This window comes from Rutidosis leptorrhynchoides, chromosome 2, assembly GCF_046630445.1.
Source record: "Rutidosis leptorrhynchoides isolate AG116_Rl617_1_P2 chromosome 2, CSIRO_AGI_Rlap_v1, whole genome shotgun sequence".
Lineage (NCBI taxonomy): Eukaryota > Viridiplantae > Streptophyta > Magnoliopsida > Asterales > Asteraceae > Rutidosis > Rutidosis leptorrhynchoides.
In genome coordinates, this window is record NC_092334.1 from 592,046,782 (window position 1) to 592,064,594 (window position 17,813).

Here is a 17,813-nt window from a genome sequence, read left to right on the forward strand (position 1 = left end):
CCCGGTGGCCATTCACTTTAAAAATATCACCCTTCCCGTTCTCCATTTCGACTGTACCATAAGGGTACACCTTTCTAACAACAAACGGTCCCGTCCATCGGGACTTAAGCTTTCCGGGTGATAACTTGAAACGGGAATTATAAACAAGGACACGATCGCCTTCCATGAATTCCTTTGGACGTTTCAATCTTTTGTCGTGCCATTGTTTGGTTTTTTTCTTGTAAATTAGAGAGTTGTCATAGGCTTCAAGCCTCAACTCGTCTAATTCATTTAGTTGGGTCAAACGTAACCGACCCGCTTCTTGGTAATCCAAATTGCATGCCCTTAGCGCCCAATGTGCTTTATGTTCAATCTCCAACGGGAGATGGCATGCTTTTCCGTATACCATACGGAAAGGAGTTGTTCCAATCGGTGTTTTGTAGGCCGTGCGAAAAGCCCACAATGCATCGTTTAACTTGGTTGACCACTCTTTGGGATTGGCACCAACGGTCTTTTCAAGTATGCGTTTTAATGACCGGTTGGTGTTTTCTACTTGCCCACTCGTTTGGGGATGATAAGATGTCGAAATTTTATGGATTACTCCATATCTTTTCAACACCTTTTCCAATTGCTTATTGCAAAAGTGGGTGCCCCGGTCACTTATAAGAGCTTTTGGTGTGCCGAACCTAGAGAAAAGTTCCATCAAAAAGTTTACCACTACTCGGCCATCATTTGTTGGTAGAGGTTTTGCCTCCGCCCATTTAGAAACATAATCTATGGCGACAAGTATGTAGAGGTAAGAATGATATTTTGGAAAGGGGCCCATAAAGTCAATTCCCCAAACATCGAACACCTAGCATACTTGGATGCTTTGTTGAGGCATTTCATCCCGTTTAGTTATTTGACCGGCCCGTTGGCACGCGTCACAAGCTTTACAGACAGCGTAGGCATCTTTGAATATGGTAGGCCAATAGAAACCGGCCTCGTAAACTTTCTTCCCCGTGATTTGGGGACCAAAGTGCCCACCTGTTGGACCAAGGTGACAGTCAAGTAGAATTTCGGTGCATTCCTTTCCTGAAACACACCGACGGATTATCCCATCGGGACACTGTTTAAAGAGATATGGGTGTTCCCAAAAATAGTATTTTAAGTCACTAAAGAATTTCTTTCTTTTCTGGTGTGACATACCGGTTTCTAGGAATCCACCCGCAAGATAGTTGGCAATGTCTACAAACCATGGATCATTAATTTTCTCAACTCTCATGAGATTTTCATCAGGAAAATTATCTTGGATAACGGTCTCATGTAGAACCCCAAGATTCGGGTTCTCAAGTCGAGAAAGGTGATCGGCAGCTAGGTTTTCGGCACCCTTTTTATCTTTTATATCGATGTCGAATTCTTACAAAAGCAAGACCCAACGTATTAAACGGGGTTTAGCATCTTGCTTAGAAAGCAAGTACTTTAATGCCGAGTGGTCTGTGTAGACAACCGTCTTTGCTAGCACTAAATAGGATCGGAATTTGTAAAACGAAAAGACGATTGCAAGGAGTTCCTTCTCGGTGGTAGTGTAATTAAGTTGGGCTCCTTGCAGTGTCTTACTAGCATAGTAAATGGGCTTGAAATGTTTTTCTATTCTTTGCCCCAAGACGGCACCAATAGCAAAGTCACTGGCGTCACACATAAGTTCGAATGGTATTGACCAATTCGGCGATATGAGAATTGGTGACTGCGTGAGCTTTGCTTTAAGAAGATTAAAGGCGGTAAGACACTCGTCCGTAAATACAAATGGAGCGTCCTTCTCAAGAAGTTTGTTCATGGGGGTTGCAATTTTGGAAAAATCTTTAATGAACCGCCGGTAAAAACCGGCGTGCCCCAGAAAACTTCTAACACCTTTCACATTCGTTGGTGGTGGTAATTTGGCTATTACTTCCACTTTAGCCCGATCCACCTCAAGACCTGCACAAGAAATTTTATGACCCAATACAATTCCCTCTTTTACCATAAAATGGCATTTTCCCAGTTTAGTACAAGATTTGATTCTTCACACCTAATCAACATACGCTCAAGATTTTTAAGACATGAGTTAAAAGAATCACCAAAGACTGAGAAGTCATCCATGAATACTTCCATAAAGTCTTCAATCATGTCATGAAAAATAGCTACCATGCACCTTTGGAAGGTAGCAGGAGCATTGCATAAGCCAAAAGGCATACGCCGATAGGAGAAAGTACCATAAGGACATGTAAAGGTCGTTTTCTCTTGGTCCTTGGGTGCTATAGGGATTTGGAAATATCCCGAGAAATCGTCAAGAAAACAATAAAAATTCTTTCCCGCTAATCTTTCCAACATTTGATCAATGTAAGGAAGGGGAAAATGGTCTTTTCGGGTAGCATCATTTAATCTCCTGTAGTCAATGCATACCCTCCAACCCGTGATAGTCCTGGTAGAAATTAATTGGTCGTTTTCATTTGTGACAACGGTCATGCCACCCTTTTTGGGCACGCATTGGACCGGACTCACCCAAGGACTATCCGAAATTGGATAAATAAGACCCGCATCTAGGAGTTTTACAATCTCCTTCTTAACAACTTCTTGCATATTGGGGTTGAGTCGCCTTTGTCTTTGTACACACGGATTATAGTTATCTTCCATTAATATCTTATGTGTACAATAAGAGGGACTTATACCCTTGATGTCATGAATTTTCCATGCTAGAGCCGTTTTATGGGCTTTTAACATGGAAACAAGCTTAGATTTCTCACTTACAGAGAGTTCGGATGAAATGATCACCGGGAGAGTAGAACCCTCTTGTAGGTAAGCATATTCCAAGTGATTTGGAAGTGGCTTTAGTTCCAAAATGGGAGGTTCTTCAATCGATGTTTTACATCGGTATTCATTCCCTAAATCCAACTTTCTGTACTCTTCATCATTTGGCTCATACCCGTTAGCCATCAAAGTGGTCAACATCTCCACTTCTTCCACCATTGTTTCATCATCACCTTCCGCAAAAATGCATTCTCCTGTACCTTTCAATTCTGGAAATTCCTGCAATAACTCCGAATACGTGTCTACGGTTTGCAAATAATAACATTGATCATCAGTAGACTCGGGGTATTGCAAGGCATGGTCAACGGAAAAGGTAACCTTCATATCCTCAATACTAAGGGTCAATTTCTGCCCATGAACATCTATCATAGCTCTAGCGGTATTGAGGAAAGGTCGACCTAATATAAGAGGCACACGTGTGTCCTCCTCCATGTCTAGAATTACAAAATCAGCCGGAAATACTAGGGTACCTACTTTTACTAACATATTCTCTAAAATTCCACGAGGGAATTTAACAGAGCGGTCTGCTAGTTGGATTGCCATTCGAGTTGGTTTCAGTTCCCCGGGGTTTAGCTTAACATATAATGAATAAGGCATTAAATTTATGCTAGCCCCTAAATCCGCTAATGCTTTAATGCATTCCAAATCTCCCAGGAGACATGGTATGGTAAAACTTCCAGGATCAGCTAGCTTTTTCGGTATTTTGTTCATCAAAATTGCTGAACAATTAGCATTCATGGTGACGGATGAAAGTTCCTCCATTTTCTTCCGATTAGTAAGTAAGTCTTTTAAAAACTTAGCATACTTGGGCATACCTGAGATTACATCAATGAAAGGCATGTTTATGTTAATTTGTTTAAACATATCTAGGAATTTTGACCTTTCGGCCTCTAGCCTCTCTTGTTGTTGTTTTCTTGGGTATGGGAGCGGTGGTTGATATGGTTTCACTACGGGTTTTTCCCGTTCTTCCTTTTCAACCACTTTTTCCGGCTCCTTAACCGGTTCATCATTTTGGTTCAATGGAACCCTGAAATCAGAATTTTCGGGCATTTTTGGAGCATCGTATGCTAGACCACTCCGTGTGGTAATAACATTTGCGTGCTCATTTCGTGGGTTTTTACTGGTATCGCCCGGTAAACTACCTGGTTTCCTCTCGCTCAGTAAATTGGCTAAACCACTCATTTGTTTTTCTAAATTTTGAATTGATGCTTGTTGGTTTCTAAATTGATGTTCGTTTTTCTCGTTGGTTTGGTTTATATTTGTGACAAGCTGAGTTTGTGATGTAATTAACTTTTCCAACATACTCTCTAAATTTGACTTTTTCTCTTCCTGTTGGGGTTTTTGGTAAAAACCCGGAGTTTGTTGTTGGAACCCACTACTTGACCCTTGTTGAAAATTGGAAGTTTGACCTTGAGGGTTGTAGGGGTTGTTAAAGTTCCGGTTAAATTGGGCTCTTCCCTGAAACTGGTTATTATTTCTTTGGCTTATGAAAGCCAATTCTTCTTTTTGAGCCATGGTTAACCCGGCATCACAATCTTTTCCTAAGTGGAGACCTCCACAGAATTCACAACCTACTTTCATACTATGGATTTCCTTGGTGATTTTGTCCATGTTTCGGACAACACCATCTATTTTTACACCTAGGGAGCTTAAGTCATCATAAGCACCGGCACTTTGGACTTGAGAATTTCGAGTAATTGGGCGTTCTTGATGCCACTCATGAGAATAATCGGCTAGTTTCTCGATTATCTCATAGGCCTCTTGCTCGGTTTTGTCCATAAGAGAACCACCGGCCGCTTGGTCAATTGAAATTCGGGTTGCTACATCACAACCTTTGTAAAAGATTTGGACCTTTTGAAAGGTATCCAAACCATGGTTTGGACAACCTCTTAGCATTTTGGAAAATCGATTCCATGCTTCGTACAGGGTTTCCATCGGCTTTTGACAGAATTGGGTAATTTCGTGTTGGAGTCTCGCGGACTTGGATGCTGGAAAATATTTCTTAAGAAATTTTTCCAACATACCATCCCACGTTTCTATCGTAGCCTCGGCCAATGAATCTAACCAACTTCGTGCTTCCCCTTGGAGTGTCCAAGGGAAAAGTCTTAATAATATGGCCTGGTCAGTTTCTGGTTTAAGTTTAAATAGAAGACATATCTCTTGAAAGAGACGAATATGTTCGTTTGCATCTTCATTCGGACCACCACCAAATTGACACCTGTTATTAATCATTTGAAGAATAGGTCATTTTATTTCAAAAGTTACCTCACCAGTAGGTGGAGTAATAGCACTACCTTGTCCGGTCCGGGTTGCTTTCATCTTTGCTGCCATTGATTGTCGTGGTACCAACGGTCTTTCTCCTTCCATTTCAAAATTTGGGGGTTGAACGGGTTTACCAAAGTCTGAATATCGAGGCTTGGTCGTACTTGATTCTGAATCAAAGGTTTCTTGCTTTGATGAAGATTCAAAAATTTCAAGTACTTCTTTTGAAATCCTACCAAGCTTTCTATCAGGTTCTGTAAACGGTGTAAGTAATGGAGATTCTGAACTTCGGGTATGTGGCATATGCGACCTATAAACTGTCAATCACACAACTAACAAAAATTATTAAACATACCGATTCTATAAGTTTAACAATCAAAGATTATTAAAAATTTAAAATAATTAAGAAACTACTTAATCACAAATCAGTTAATAATTCTATTTTGACACAAAACTGTCCCCGGCAGCGGCGCCAAAAACTTGATGTGCGAAAAGTGGTATATGAATTATCGTATGGAAAATACCAGTTTTAGAGATTGCTACACACTAACGGGCAGTGTACCCGATCATGTAGTAGTATAGTAACTGGTTTAGTTCCGTGTATCGTTCCAAGGACAGTTATATCAGTCAAACTAGAATTAGAAACTATATTATGATTAACTAAGTGAATGAAAGTTAAAAGTACAAGTTTTATGTTTTGGTGGCTATTTAACGATTTAGCCAAATCAAAGAAGGTTAAATGTAAAAACAATATTTTTGCCTTTTAAGTTTATGAAATGATAATAAATGCAAATAAAGCAAGTAAGATAGTTTTGAATTAAATCAAAGAGATGAAATGTTTATCTAGATATTTTACCCTCGATATTGGATGTATTTTTAGATATTAAGTCCTGATTGAATAATTATGTGTGTAGTTATCTAATAGGTTCACTAAGAGTTCTCTCGGATAAACACGCAAATACGATAACAAGATCAAGGGTTCCCTTTTCACTATGGTTCTTGTATTTGTGATCAAATAACTATAAGCATGCTAATCACCTAAATCGACTCGCCAAGAGTTCTCTTTAGCAAGTACTCAAACTAGAATTACTAAGCGAGGGTTCCCTATTACTTAGACCTTTTCGTTTGTGACTAGTTGATCAACAAGATCAAAGACTTGAATAACAATTGTCTTTGCGTTCGCTCTACACAATTCATTCCTATTTTGTTTAACCGTTTTAATCTAGTTTACCCCCTTGGTCCGGTTTAGCAAACAATCAATCTAAGACAAGTTGATTGTAAATCAATATGATACATCAACAAGAGTTCTCTTTATCAACAACATATCAATTAACTAGATACAAATGATTTTAACAACAATAAGCATGGTTCTTAATTCAAGCTTCAATCTATCACGCATAATACAGTCAATCAATAAGATTACATCCAATACCTTGGTTATTAATCTAGACAAACATTATAAAAACTAGCCAACAATCATGGTAACAGACAACAATACAATCAAATTATTAACTGAAATCATTGCTGAGAACAAGTAAATAACCTACAAGAACAAGAGTTCTTGGATGAAGAAGGTTCTGATGGATGATGCCTTGATGTTGAGCCTCTTCAAAGAGGTTGGAGTTCTCCAATTTACTCCTGAAAAATCACCTCTAAACTCTCTGGTTCGTATTCTGATGAAACAGTCTCTAAAAAATTGAAGTTTTAAAGTGGAGAGAGTAGGTAAAAAGCCAAAAAGTCGGCTATACCTACTACGGGACGTCGTCCCAAAGGGCAGGACGGCGTCCCGGTATAAAGGGCTAGACGGCGTCCCAATTTCCGAGACGGCGTCCTGAATTGAAAGACAGGACGGCGTCCCACCTTCCAGGACGGCGTCCTGTTGTGCTGATTTCGACTGTTTCGTTTTCTTTTCAATATTACTTCATTTGGACGAAGCCTAACACCTTGGAAGCTTTGTTTTATCATTTTAGAGTGCTATCTTGACCCTAACTCGTATCGGGATCAACCAATGTCATAAATCATCAAAATTCTTTGTAAATCATTCTTCCGATACAAATTTGTACATCTTGGCCTATAGCTTGTAGAACACCTTCATCATCTTCGATTCTAGAGCGTTTTTAGTGATATTGCGATGGATATATATGATGTTATTGAGCAACATCAACATGTCTATCTTGTTAATCAAGGATTCGTTTTGTTATACCGACCCTACTCCATCCCACTACTTTGTTTTTAATAAATGATTTTCCGGATTAGGTATATGTCGGCCATAAAGATGATAGAAAGTAAAAGCAGATATCTCACTTCGATTATAAATAAAAATAAAGGATAGCTGTCATCGTGGATTAAGAAAAATAAGCGTGCAACAGTTTCTTTGTATTTAATTGATGGCGATGGGTTGAGCTGAAGCAGAAACGAACCAATAAAAAAATATATCAGTAGTGGTGGTGATCACTGTGGAAGATGGTTTTCAATTATGGTGGTTAAAGGGTGTTCGAGAACAAGAAGACTAGCAGCTGCAGGCGCTTTTGAATGACACGGAAACGCAATGGCAGTGGATGTAGCAGGTGTAAATGGTTTCGTGGTGGTATTTCATGGTTTGCAGGTGGTGGTTATTATGATTTACTTTCGACTTGAAAACAGAAAAAGAGGAGAGAGAGTGGGAGGGTCGTGGGATGATGAGGAATAGATGATAAAAGTGGCGGTTCTATTTATAGTGAAAGAATGGTAATCAATGGTGGTGTTACACGGTGTCTTTGTGGTGGTCTCTAATGATGGTTAAAGGTGGCCAGATGGTTGTTTGTTCAAAGTATAAAACATAAATCAAGCAATAGCAGACGATGATGTTTGTGATAAATGATGATTTTATGTGATTTAACTATCGGGTTTAGGTGATGGTAGAGGTGATGGTTTTAGTTCTTGGGTTGGTTGCTGAATGATTGAAATCAGAATCAAAGGACATTTGATTGCTATTTTAAAATTATTGTGTGCCGACAGGATGAATCGAATGAGAATGAAGCCAGTAGAAAAAATATAAAACTGGATGGAGACTTGTAACATATTCAGATAAAATTAAAACTTGGAAATTTGATTTGTACGATTTTTTGGATCCTGCATGTGAATTGAAATCGACACCTTTAACAGTTAGCTAGACAAATTGAGCAGAAGGATGGGGACATCAAACAGAATACACATATATATGTATTTACATACGGAGTATATATGTATTTACCTGCATATACAAAGTATATATGTATTTTATATATGTTATATTAAATTCCATAACATAAATTACTGATTATAGATTTATTAATATCATCCATTAATATTATTAATTTTTAATAAAAATACTAATAATAATAGAATTAATAATAATAATAATAATTGTATTAATAATAATTTTATCAAAATTCATACTAGTAATAATAAAAGTAATGATATTAATAATACTATTAATGATACTATTAATAACACTACTTAATATTGTTAAGGGTAAGAATAACAATAACAATAATATAACACTTATACATATCAAATTTCATTTTACATAATAATACTAATAATACAAATATTAATATTAATATTAACCTTAATGAAAGTAATGATCATAATACAACATTTATACCTTAACTTGTAATATAATATAATAATACTAATTATAATAATACTTATTATTAGTAATAATAATCTATCACTTTATATATATCAAACTTCTTATCTACAAATAATATTAATGATAATAGTATTAATATTAATATTGAAAGAAATTACTAATTTATTATAACAATTATATTAATAACTAATTCAGTACATTAGTATTACATGTTGTTGATTATGTAATAATACTATATAATGTATATTATATAACTAATATTGAATATTAAATTTTCAACATATAATAATAATTATGTATAGAAATTATATATTTTTATATTATTTCACTTTAATTATTTTATATCTTAATTCACATATTTAATTTTTTTTATGTTTAAATTACATTTTATTATTTTCAATTATTATTATATATGTACTTACATTTATTTGTATATCTATATTTATTTACAAACAATGTTCGTGAATCGTTGGGAATAGTCAAAAGTTACATGTATACATGAACACAGTTCAAAATTTTTGAGATTTCAAAATTACAGACTTTACTTATCATGTCGATTTCATATTAAAAATAAGTTTAAATTTGGTCGGAAATTTTCGGGTCGTCAAAAACCTAAACCAACCCACGCCGCCTCACGGCTACCAGTGGTCTTACTGAGCAATTTTTCCGTTGCATTTACAGTCATCAATTCCTACCGAAATAAAAACTTTAGATCAGTCTCATAAATCTGTAATCACTATTCACATTGCATGCTCTGATTAACCTCATTAACCCCCAATTTTACTTCAATTACCATGTATTCCTCTTCTAGTCAACAGGTATCCCATTAGTTAGGGTTTAAATTTCCTTACTATAATTTCTTATTTTTAACTTGCATGCTGAACCCTAACTACTAATTTACTTTTTTTTATTAATTTATGTGAAATTGAGTTTGTTGAGCTAATTTGTATCACTAATGTTACTACGTTAATCTAGCCTTGCATTTATAGGGTTTTAGACTGTAATGAATTGTTTAATTGCTCATCGGTTAACTGAATTTTATTTCACGCCCTCTGTACTAGTAAAATACGGTTCAATTAAATAAATATATAAATAAATTACTGATCATACCCTTGAAAAATGTTACATAATTGTAATTGTAATTGTAATTACTTTTTTTTGAACGGCGATTTTTTGGCACAGTACATTATTTATTTCAACGACCCTCATCATTTGCACGTAACACACACGTTCGGGCGGAAACCCGAACCCGATCGATCGACGGTACCCGGGAACACATCCATTCGGGCCTTGTTCCTGGTAGAAGTCCGTGAACAAATCCGGTAAAACCTCCTATAGGGTCAATATATACCACCATTATTGGTGTTCAATTGGTTTAAAGAAAATCATGTCAATCCTTAAGGATCGAACCCATGACCTCTCAAATTGTAATTACTGATGTATGAAATGTTTTAGATACCGAGTCGTCCAAAAGTATTAAGTGTACAAGTTCCATCTGGAATGAACTATGCCGGTCAAAACGAATCGCCCGGTGTTGCAAATCAAGGAGTGCAGAATGGTGCAGTCACTCAAGCAGAAACAATTGTTGATCCTTCTAAGGTTATTGATTGAACTTTAAATTATTGCTAAATTTTGTTTTATGGTAGAATGTTAAACTTGAGTTGTCTGTTTAACATTTGCAGAAACTTGAGAATGATATGATGTTACTAGGAAAGCAGATCAAACTGCACGAAGAAAATATTAAGCTTTTAAAAACTCATATGCACAGTTTAGATGATGTCATTACAGATACACAAGGTAGTATTCTTTTTGATGATTTTTTTTTTTTTTACTTTTTATCTTGCATTCAGTAACTTATACAATTTTCCGGTTACTTTTTTAGTTACTTTGGGCAAGTATCGTTCATCAACTGCACCTATGATTGTAGATGAGGATCTTTCACAAATGCAGAGTGAAAATGCAACAATAGAAAGTATTATGAAATACGAGAAATCAGCTGCTGCCATTTTTTGCATGCTGAAACGTCAGAAAAATCAGGCTGCTCATATTAAAGATATTATTGGCGTTGTAGCTACTCTTGGAAAAGTTAATGATGATAATTTTAGCAGGTTGGTTTTATTATTAGTTTAATATTTTAATTTTATTTGATACGTATTAATCAGAATGGTACTTACTGTTTTTTACTTATACGGAGTGAAGGCTTTTATCGGAGTATGTTGGGATGGATATTATGATGATATTAGTGTGCATGACATATGATGGTGTGAAAGGTCTAGTAACGTATGACAACGAAGGTGGAATAAATACAAGTACTGGTTTTTATGGGTTAGCGGCTGCCGTAGGACAGACTTTAGAGGGACGGATTAATGTAATCTGTCTTGAAAATTTGAGGTATGTGTTCCTATTGTGTACTGAAGAGGTGTCAATTTTGACCCACTTATTGCTAAACGGGTTGATTTGGGTTTTAATTTATCTCTAACAAGTCAAACAGGTAACTCCATAATAGTGGCAATTTTGACCCACTTATTGCTAAGTGGATTGATATCGGGACTTTGGAGGGAGTAATCGGCAACTCCGGACCGGGATTAATCGGATTGAATTTTTTTATACATTTAAATAATAAATTTCAAGTTTATGTGTAAATATAGAAGAAAACCATAAACATAAACATAAACTTTAACATAATTGTCTAACAACATAAACATAATCGTTCATTTGTTCAAAAATATAGAGTTCTAGTTTAAATTCATATTAAGATGTTGACCAATTTAGACTTTGACCGACTTTGACTAACAAATACAATTGACCCATTAACCGATGTTGGCCGATTAATTTTCCGGAGATTAGAAAATTGGATCGGCCTGTTCTTAAAAAGGAGTAATCGGGAGTAATTAGGTTTTTTTTTTTTTTTTTACAACAATGACCATACCTAAACTGCCTGACTGACCTAATCTTTAGTACAATGAAATATTTTGGATGGAGTGTTTTTTTTTTTTTTTTTTTTTGGTGTATATTTTAATGCTTTATGTGTTTGTGAGTATGTATACAGGCCATATGTTGGTGAGTATCTGCCTAACGACCCGCAAAGAAGGCTTGACATTGCCGAACCAAGATTACCAAACGGTGAAACTCCACCAGGGTTCATCGGGTTTGCAGTCAATATGATTCATATGGATAACGCACATTTGTTCCATCTAACACACGATGGAAACGGTTTAAGGGAGACACTTTTCTATAAACTCTTTTCACAGCTGCAAGTTTATAAAACAAGGAACGAAATGTTACAGGCGCTTCCCTTCATAAATGATGGAGCCATCTCATTGGATGGAGGGATTATTAAGAGTAACGGTGTATTTTGTCTTGGCACTAGGTAATTTAAATGTTGTTATTAATACATTATTATTAATTAATTATTAAAGTTCTTTGTTTTTCCTTGAGCCATCTCAGAATTGCTGGTTTGATAGGAAGTGTTATGGGGTTGAGTAAATTTTGTATAAGTTGAAACAGCGGTTGGGTTGTTGACCTTAAAAACTGTTCTTTTTAAAAATTTTGATTAAAAAATGTATGTATATGATTCGTATTTATTTATTTCTAAAAAAGTTAATGTCACTCATTTAGGGAAGAGATGGATGTGAAATTCCCGATAACCTCAGGAGTTTCTTATTTACCTGAGGCCTACTTTCAAGTGGAGAAAGAAATGAAGGAACATAAATGGAAAAAAGAAAGATTAATGGAAGATATACAAAGTGAGGAAAAAGCGTTAGGTGAAGTCAAGAACAAGTTCGAAGTCAAAAAGCAAGAATTTATCGGTTTAATGGCACAAAGTTCACCGTATACAATGCAGGTAACATCTGATTTGATGTCATGTTTAACATGAGTTGTTAGTGCTTCAAAAAGAAACCAGAATAGTAGAGGTGGCAAAACGGGCGGGGCGGGTAGTTCAGGCATGTTGGATCGTCCTCAAACACTTTCTCTGACTTAACCTCATTCATTCATCCTTTTCACACTACAACTTCAATTATCATCTTTTTTTCAACTACAACTACAATTGTTATCACCTACTCCGTATATTTTTATACAGCAGCCTTTCAAAAACGTAATGGATCCAAACGTTGAAGTTGGTGATTCTAGTGAAGATTCTGATATTGAAGATATTAAAGCAATCAGTGCTTGTTTCAATCCGCTTGCGATGCTCGATTTTATTGAAAGCTTGGAAGAAGATGAAGATGAACCCGAACCTGAACCCGAACCCGAACCTGAATCGTCACGACCAAAAGTAGCTAGAAGATTCAAACCTAGAAGATTCATACCTAGAGATCGGCGTGGCGCGGGCGAACGTTTGTGGCAAGATTACTTTTCTGACACACCAACATACACGGAAGATACCTTTCGAAAAAGGTTTCGGATGCGCAAGTCGTTATTTCTCCGTATATGTCGGGATATATTATCCTACTCTCAACTACCAATACCTTCATACTTTAGTTTTTTTCGTCAAAGGCGTGATGCTACTGGAATTGTTGGGTTTAATGTTTATCAAAAGTGCACTTCCGCTATACTACAATTAGCATATGGTTATTCTACCAATGTGTTTGATGAATACTTACAAATGGGTCAACAAACTCAATATGATTGTTTGGACAACTTTTGTAAAAGTGTGTTTCATTTATACTCGACCGAGTATTTGAGAAAACCAACACAACAAGATGTCCAACGTTTACATTCAAAGCATCTAGAATTGCGTGGTTTTCCTGGGATGCTTGGAAGCATCGACTGTATGCATTGGCCTTGGGAAAACTGTCCATTAGCATGGAAAGGTCAATACCCACGAGATCAAGGTCGTCCAACAATCATGCTCGAAGCGGTCGCCTCGTACGATTTGTGGATTTGGCACGCTTACTTTGAACCCGCAGGGTCTAACGATATCAATGTTCTTGATCAATCGGATTTGTTCAATGATTTACTACAAGATAAAGCTCCCGCGTTAATGTATAATGTGAACGGGGTTCAGTTCAATAAAGGATATTATCTAGCTGACGGAACTTATCCAGAATGGGCGACTTTTGTGAAGTCGTTTGAATCCCCGGTTGAACCAAAGAATATGAAATTTAAAAGATTCCAAGAATATGCAAGAAAGGATATAGAACGAGCATTCATTGTGCTTCAAGGTCGTTGGGGAATCATTAAAAATCCGGCAAGATCATATAACGTCAACAAAATACGAAGAATTATGTTCTGCTGTGTGATTTTACATAATATGATCACCGAAGACAACAAGCGTGCAATGTGTGAACTTGAGGAAGACTATCTTGCAAATTCGACTAATCTTCCGCAACGATCGTGGTCGCAGAGGGTTGACGCGCAACTTTGCATGGACAAAGAACAACAAGAGTCGAGAGTGCATCATCAACTTCAAAATGCTCTTATCGAACACATTTGGAATCTTCCCTCAAATTTTACTGTCCAAAATAATCCTTAGTTGGAACCTTCCAATAATTCTGATGATCCCAACGAGTAGATTAGTTTTGATGTAATGTTATATTTAAATTTTATTAATGTAGTTTTATGTAATTTGGTTAGTGTAATTATTTTTAAAGCTAATCTATGTAATGTAATCTATGATTTTTTTTAAAGTGATGTTTTACTTTTAAATTAATAAATTTATTAAGGGGGTGTTAGAAAATTTCAGTCGTTCGATTATTAGTTATCAAATGATAACGTGTGGGACAATTAAGCCCGAATATTTACTATGACTACGTTCGATTCAGGGAGCTTGCAATTTTGGGGACAAATTTCAGACATCTAACTCAACTGTCGTTGGAAATGAGGGTTTCACGAATTCAGTAAGGTCTCTTACTAAGCTAATCTTCTTTGTACTGTTTTCTAATTAAACGTTTACACGTAGTAACATAATATATCGTGTTGTGTCGTAATGTAATGCACGTTTGTGTCCCATGTTTATGTTTTATATTATTTATTATTGTGGTGCAATAGTTTTTAATAGTACAATGTCAACCAGAAAGAGAGAAAAAAATGTAACAACCAGGCAGGTCGCCACTAGGTATTTATTACAACGACGTAATAAATTAGGCGGTTCATCTATTTGTGAGGCTAGTGCGCCTGTGAGTACCGTTTCTGTTGCTGTATATACAACCTCCAATAATGAACAGTCGACATGTGATGTTGCAGCTGCCACCACTGGTATGATTTATATATCGTTTTACCTTTTGATTGACATTGAGTTTTGATATATGTTGTTGATAATATTGGCAGATATTTTTTTACGTGTTGTATCAGGTGATCATTTGATGTCAACTATAGTGGATTTTGGCACGTCAACGAATACACATTCAGGTGATCATCTAATAACTATTTTAATTTTTATAATTAGTGCTCCAGTAAGCAATTTTTTTGGCTGAATAAACAAGTATGAGATAGTTTTTTTCAGACTTATTTAGATATTTTAGAAGTAAGTTACACTAATATCATGGTTGTATACGTATCCATAACTATATCTTGATGAATCGTTTTTTCAGACTTATTTAGTTTTCTTCAACAGGTTTAGACTTCAAGTCAATATTAATATTACAATTACTCGTATAAAATAGTCTCCATAAACTGTGATTAACTTTATGAACCAAAACACACAGCATTATTGTATATGTATCTATAACTATGTCTTGATGAATCGTTTTCATTAAAATTTGCAGTACCTGATGCAAGCAACTCCTCAAGGAAGATCGACCCATGATAAAGTTTTTTTTTTTTTTTTTTTTTTTTTTTTTTTTTTGCTAATGGCAGATTTTAAATAAGCTTAAGCTCTGAGGCTCAAATGCTCTGTATGAAATGCTTAATGTAATCAGAATATGGGTCAACTAGTTGTAGTTAATGCGTCTTGCTTACTAAAAGGCAGGAAGAATTAAAACAATGATGTGGCAGCTCAATCATTTTACCATTGTCCAAACAAGTTGACTTTTGGATCATGGGTCTATTTGGGCATCAGAGTGTAAACCTATTAGGACCTTGTTGGTGAAGTTTCTAAACTTACTACCAACTCCGGGCTTTCTAGTTTATAACAGTTAACATGTTGATATGATTCTCTGGTATTGTAGTTTGTATATCTTGTTCCACGATTTTACAGTTACGTTAGTCGAGCTTCAAAGGCTTTGTTAACAGTATGATCTGACTGCTGCAGTTGAGTATGGTTTTCGACTTTTAGAAAGGTAGTGATTTGTACCCAGGTCCGACCCGCCTGCCCCTCATGATGGTTTAAGGTTCGGATCTCTGTAAATCGGTTCGTGTTTTCACTCTAAAGCACGTGTGTGCGTGGCAAATGAGAGTATTCAACAACTTAACTTGCCTTTCAAAAAAAAGTTAAAAGCTTTTCAAACTTGCGATGCTTAAGCCACCTTTATCACGTGAAGCAAAAACCGAGTCCCATTTTACCCATGTTACTTTTCGTTCGTTGATCAGTAGAAACTCCCCAAATAAATGAAGATTGAATGTGCTCTAAAAGGTGAAGCGTTTGTTCGGGAGGTTTAAAAATGAACATGTAGTAGAATCTAACACACTGTAAAACCGATTTGATCAAAATCAATCTACCTCCTATAGATATAAGATTAGCTTTCCACCTTGAGAGTTATCTTTAAATTTGGGTATAATGTGTTGGGAAGTTATCCAACATCGGTCGTAGAACAAAACAAATGTGTGTATATAAGTCTAAGGGGAAGTTACTCTATCACCAATTGGTTTTAGAAAAGAATCGACTCTTGGACTTATATGTTGGACATATGCACTTCTGGAACACGAAACTAGATGAAAGACCTAGTTGTGTGATCATGTAGGACAAAGACCTAGTTGTGATTGTAATAAAGCTGAGATATTTTCATCTATTTTTTTTTCTTCTTTCCAAAATCTACTTTAAATATCAACAATTTCATTTATTTATGTTTGGATTAGCCACTTTGGGAATGAGAGTAACTTAAGATGAATTGGTGTGATGGAGAATTTAGCCACTGGACGTGAAAGTTGGTACAAAACTGAAGATATCATGTTTAAGCTCTCCCGAGTATGTTTAATAAAGTAAAAAATGGGAAACGATCTAGACCCACAACATAATCAAAAAAATACAAAAAAAATACATGTGATCTAGCTAGTTAAATTTAGTGGTGTCCTATATATACATATTAAAGGAAAAACTATAAATTCAAAAAAAAATATATAGTGTCCTATAATTAAATTAATTAGTGGTGTCATATACAAATTAAAAAGTATTTTCAACAAAAAAATTCAATGACTTGGGACACCACCTAAAATCGCTACATTTGGTGGCACAACACCACCGAAAGCCACCATCGATTAAAGTATCGACGATATCAAGACAACCGGACAACAACAAAAATGGCCGGAAAAAGGACCCTAACAACCATAGTCAAACTCACCACGAGAACGTTGATGGAGAGAGAGACTATGATCGCCGAATCTAATCTCAAATTACCGTAGGGGAGAAACTCACCACGACGGTAAAAAGTGACCAAACAACTACGGTCAAACTCACCACGAAAACAGCTATGGAAAGAAGCCATCATCGCCGGATCAACCAACTTTTAATAATTGTAAATTGTGTTTTAAATAAAATATATCTAATCCTCAACCATTTTCCATAGATGCCGTCTAATATCACATCAAAAATCAACAAATTTGTAGCTCATATTATAATTTACTACGAGTATTACTATGATCATGTACGGCGTATAATATAAAACAAGTTTTGAGGTAAGCCGCGCGTTGCGGCGGCAAACTCCTTTTTTTTTATATAACATAATTATCCAGCTTTTCGTTATACATAATTTATGTTTTAATTAAATACTTAAACGTAAATAACCTTAACAAAATTAAAAAGAAAATATGTTTCAAATCAATAATTAAAATAGTTAAAATCACCACCGAACTATTAGTTGAGTGGTAAAAAGGCTCAGTTATTTGTGGGCCTGTATCCTAGAAAAAATAGGTGCAGGTTCAAATCCGGGGGAGGGGGGAGTTTTCTCCAAAGGTTGTGCCTCTGGTATCCTTCACTTTGTGCGGACCAAGCAGTTAACCTAAAGCATTCCGGGTACGCTTTGCGCGATGGATGCGA

General features: G+C 35.8%; 1 protein-coding gene across 5 annotated transcripts; it reads left to right on the forward strand.

Annotated features, from left to right (window-relative positions):
* Positions 1–9,363: 9,363 nt before the first annotated feature.
* On the forward strand, positions 9,364–15,773 carry LOC139893344 (protein DEFECTIVE IN MERISTEM SILENCING 3-like). 5 transcript variants are annotated; one of them, XM_071876503.1, is made up of 11 exons: positions 9,364–9,498; positions 10,136–10,279; positions 10,363–10,477; positions 10,563–10,788; positions 10,880–11,071; positions 11,730–12,050; positions 12,299–12,524; positions 14,446–14,525; positions 14,697–14,878; positions 14,975–15,031; positions 15,388–15,773. In XM_071876503.1, the coding sequence occupies exons 1-11, from the start codon at positions 9,475–9,477 to the stop codon at positions 15,426–15,428; spliced, it is 1,608 nt and encodes a 535-aa protein (XP_071732604.1). In that variant the 5' UTR covers positions 9,364–9,474; the 3' UTR covers positions 15,429–15,773. The 5 variants fall into 5 exon arrangements, with proteins under 5 accessions (XP_071732604.1, XP_071732605.1, XP_071732606.1 ...); XM_071876504.1 differs by having other exon boundaries at positions 14,446–14,520; positions 14,701–14,878; XM_071876505.1 differs by lacking the exons at positions 14,975–15,031; positions 15,388–15,773 and having other exon boundaries at positions 14,446–14,520; positions 14,697–14,872.
* Positions 15,774–17,813: the final 2,040 nt, after the last annotated feature.